At 41.6% G+C, this 4,297-nt stretch overlaps 1 protein-coding gene across 1 annotated transcript; it reads right to left on the bottom strand.

The window, feature by feature from the left end:
- Positions 1-429: 429 nt before the first annotated feature.
- LOC112695303 (transcription factor MTB1) lies at positions 430-3,392 on the bottom strand. The gene has a single exon (XM_025747591.3). The coding sequence runs from the start codon at positions 2,732-2,734 to the stop codon at positions 749-751; it is 1,986 nt and encodes a 661-aa protein (XP_025603376.1). The 5' UTR covers positions 2,735-3,392; the 3' UTR covers positions 430-748.
- Between the last annotated feature and the right edge of the window lie 905 nt (positions 3,393-4,297).

Raw genomic sequence — 4,297 nt, 5'->3', positions numbered from 1 at the left:
GTGGGTTTTTTTTAGGGGGATAAAATGAAGGCAACATGAGATGAAGCTATTCCCTTTTAACCATAAAGAACTATTGAAATGAGTATGAAGAGTGGCTGATAGCATTATTACAAGAATTATACATGTCCACAAGGAAATAAAAAACATTTTAGCTTCTGTGTTTGTTGGATAATCATAGTTATTAAATGAGAATACCATATCCAAGGCAAAAATTAAAGAGCAAGACTATATATACTGCAATGTTTCATAAGGCCTAAACATTAAAACCAAGGTAATAATATAATAATAATGCTGCAACTTTTAATTACAATATAAAATTTTTTATAGACAGGATTCTCTCTATAGGTGACAAAAACATAACTAATCACTACTTTCCTCTTATGCATAGAAGTTGATAGAATACAAGAAAGAAAGAATAGGAACTTGAGATTTGAGAAGGCATATGAGATATAAGAAAAAAGAAGACAGAAAAAATAAACCCTATGATCATTAATCTAGACAACCAAAAACCAAAAATAATTTGACAATTGCAGGAATAATACTTATGATAAACTGTGTATACTATAAACAAACATTAATAAATTGGTTGTCCTACACAGTTAATAGGAACTATTATTCTACTACCCTAGTTCCAAATGCTTCTCTTTTTAGATCCCCCAACAGTATAACAAAATTTCTGAGGAAGCTCTTTAGACTATGAATCATTGCCTATAAACTATGTTAATTGCAACTCTCTTGATCCTCTGCGCTACCCACCAACAGATGACAATTGCTGTAAAGAATTGGATTCTGGGGAGAGTGCTGCAATCAACATGTCCTTTGTGAGCTGTTCACATCCTTGTTGGGACTTAATTACAAAGGTGTGAAATATGGTGTCATTTGCAGCTGCGAGTTTTGAATCAATAACATTGATTTGTGCGTCTTTGAATGTTTGGATCACTCTTGAAACCGGATGAGAATCAAGAGGGCAACTCACCCTAACAATCACCTCATCCTGTGCTGCTTCAATATCCACATCAGCATTTCCACCACCATGGTGATTTTCTGCTGCTCTTTGCATTGCCTCCGGCTCCCTAAAAGAAGTGCTTCCTCCATGTCTCTCCCTCTCAGATTCCATCATCTTGAGCTTCGCTTGGAGCTCATTGATGTAGGCAATGGCGTCACCAAGCAATGACGCCTTGTCCATCTTGGATATATTGGGCACCACAGACCGCAGCGCATAGAACCTCTGGTTGAGCTTCTCGCGCCTCTGCCTCTCAGCTTCCACGTGATTGAGGGGTTCCTCCCTACCATTAGCAGGCTTCCTTCCCCGCTTCCTGGGCCTTCTCTCGTCAGCCATGCTTGGCTGCTCCTCCTTGCACGAGGCCTCAACATCAGAAAGCTCCGAATCAGCAACCACAGGCCTCACAGAAGGTCTGGAAGTGGCTCCGGAGAAATCAATCTGCATTTGCACCTGCCTTTGGGGTTGATAGCTGCTAATCCTAAAATCCTGCGGCCTCACACCACCATTGGCCAACTCGGCAGACACATTGCTCGCGGACGACCTAGGAGCGAAAATCTCAGCAGCGCCACCAGCAGCAGCCTGCCTCACACCACCTTGAGTATGATTATTACAGTTACTATTATTACTATTCCCTCCTACTGCTGCTCCACCAACCCAAGCAGACCCGTGATGAAGACCATTGCGAGGAGGACCATTGGGGAAGTTAATGGCATTGGCATTGGCATTATTATTCCCATTGGGTTGGTGGTGGGGTACCCAAGGCCTCTCCTCCATCTTCCTAACAGCAAGCTTCTCCCTGAAATGGGACCTACCAGAATTCACAGCGCTTCCAAAAACCTTTGGCACTCCCTCAACAACCTTGTTATTGTTCTGGTGAGTATGGTCCCCGATTGCCAAACCAGGAAAAAGAGCATTATTATTCTCATCCCTCTTTTCACTCATCACTGTCAATGGCATAAGAGGCTTACTATTAGCCATGGGGTAGGTGGTTGTAGCCTGAGACGAAAACACCGATTTGATGGCCTGCAAGAGCTCAAAATTCTCCGGCAGAGTCCTCACTGAACCCAACTCCAACACTCCCAAATCGGTAGGAACCAAAATAATAGTCTGAAAGCCAGCGTTTTTAGCCAAGAAAGAGCGCACGCAGTAATCAGAGTTGGATTTCATGGCGTCCGAGAGCCACAGGTGCTTCCCGGACGCAAAGCACTTACCTGGGCCACCGTGGCCGCGGGGGAACGAGAAGTACATGGAAGCAAGAAAGAACATCTCCGTGTCCGTCACGCGGTCGAGGCCAAAAGCGTAATTGTCCTCGTCGGAGCCACCGAACGTAGTGTGTAGCTTCTGCAAAACCCTCTTCCTCATCCTCTGCTGCATCTCGTCGTCGATTCGGAGACTCAGAATCCCTCCCCTAACACCACCTCCGCCGCCTTCTTCGGCATCGTTGGGCTCCCTGCAGGAACCGTCACCCCATCCGAGAACCCAGTCGCCGGATTTGGACTGAGATAACTGCCAGAAAATGGCGTAGTTCCAACTGAAATTCGAGAGGTTGGGACGGTCCACCAGATCGGAAAGCTTGTTCTGGAGAGTCTCGTCGCTCCCAACTGCCACTAACAGGTTCTCATTGGATACCGCGTTTGTCACCAAGAAATCCAAAGCGCGTGCTCCCAAAACCGCCGCCACCGTGGCTTTATCGTCGTCGTCCCACACCACGCGCCCCATCCCCACCTCCATGTTCTTCGCTCCCAACACAACACTTGTTCTTCAAAAATAATAATAAAATGATATCCCTAAAAACGAAATCTAATATTAATCCTCAAAATCCCTGGATCCAGCCCCGGCCTCTACACACCCACCCAATCAGATAAATCCGGTTTTCTTTCTGCTTCCATCTCATGAATACGGTTTTCAGCTTTCAGATCTCGGAGCAGTTTCAGCTCTGCCCAAATTATAAATCTAAGAAGAAGCTGGTGGAAGGGGAACACAATAGAGGGTTACCGGGTGACATGGGAACACGGATATGGACATGGACATTTCAGAGTAAAAGAGAAAGTGCAAGGAAACCAACACCAATATTGAGTCTGTGTTTTGTGCGAATGAGAACGAAGAAGAAAGAAAGGCAGAGTGAAAGGAAGGGTCAGTGTGAGAGAATTGAAGATTGAAGAAAGAAGGAATGGGAAGAGGAAGAGGAAGAGGAAGAGGAAGAGAAAGAGAAAGGAATGAACCCTACGCGTTACGCTCCCTAACTTCTAACTGCAAATGCCTAAACCATGGTTGGGTCAAACTATGGTTCAGACTTTAACTATAGTTATTTTGTGTTATTATACTTTAAAATTAGAGTTTAGTCGGCAACAATTATCATATGCTTTTTTCTTGGACTATTGCTATTATTCTGCTCAACACAAAACACCAGATTTCATTTTTTAAAAACACAAATTACTTATCTGTCACCGATTTAATTATACAAACAAAAGGAGAGTATTATAATAATATTATTGTATACCAAGTTCACGATGCTCGTGCTTAATAGTGGCCACAAACAATAACTCGCACGCAAGTCCTGTGCCATAAATGTGACTCACACATTTGTTGTCTCAGCACGTTAAACTCGCCTGGCTATTTACTTTTCATATTGGTTTTAATTAATCAGTGCTCTAAATATACCTAGTAGACTAGTAGTTAATGTTTTAAAAGAATATGCTAATATAAATTTGTAAAAAATAAATAAAAATTTAATTAACAAATAGTGTTTGTTTTGTGTATACTTTAAAATATAAATATAAAGACATAAATACTAAAGATATAGACACAATAAAATATAATTTTTTAAAAGTATTTATCTATTTTGATTTTTAAATATTTTAGTCCTCAACTAAAATTAATTATTTGATTAGTTCATAATAATTTATTCTGTCAGTCACTTAGGTCCTTTGTTACGTCAATTCTAATGGGGATAAAATGATCCCTGACAACTCTAACAGATGATAAAATATCTTTGTTTTCTTTGTTCGAAAACGATGCTGTTCTCCCCCAATTTTCATCGGACAAAATGGTCCCTGACAACTCTAACGGAAGACAAAATGGTCTCTGTTCCCTCTGTTCGGAAACAATACCGTTCTTCCCCAATTTTCATCGTATCTTGATTATCCATAACATTCATACTCTCCTTATTCACCTTCACAGTCTTCTTTTTCGTATTCTCCATCCTCCTCTTCAGCTCCAAAATCAAGTCATGGTGTAACTGCCACACGTGTCATATCTATCTCAACATGTCATGAACCACATACTTTCCAAATT

The sequence above is a fragment of the Arachis hypogaea genome, chromosome 6 (genome assembly GCF_003086295.3).
Source record: "Arachis hypogaea cultivar Tifrunner chromosome 6, arahy.Tifrunner.gnm2.J5K5, whole genome shotgun sequence".
Classification (NCBI taxonomy): Eukaryota; Viridiplantae; Streptophyta; class Magnoliopsida; order Fabales; family Fabaceae; genus Arachis; species Arachis hypogaea.
This window is presented reverse-complemented; position numbering and strand designations above follow the sequence as displayed.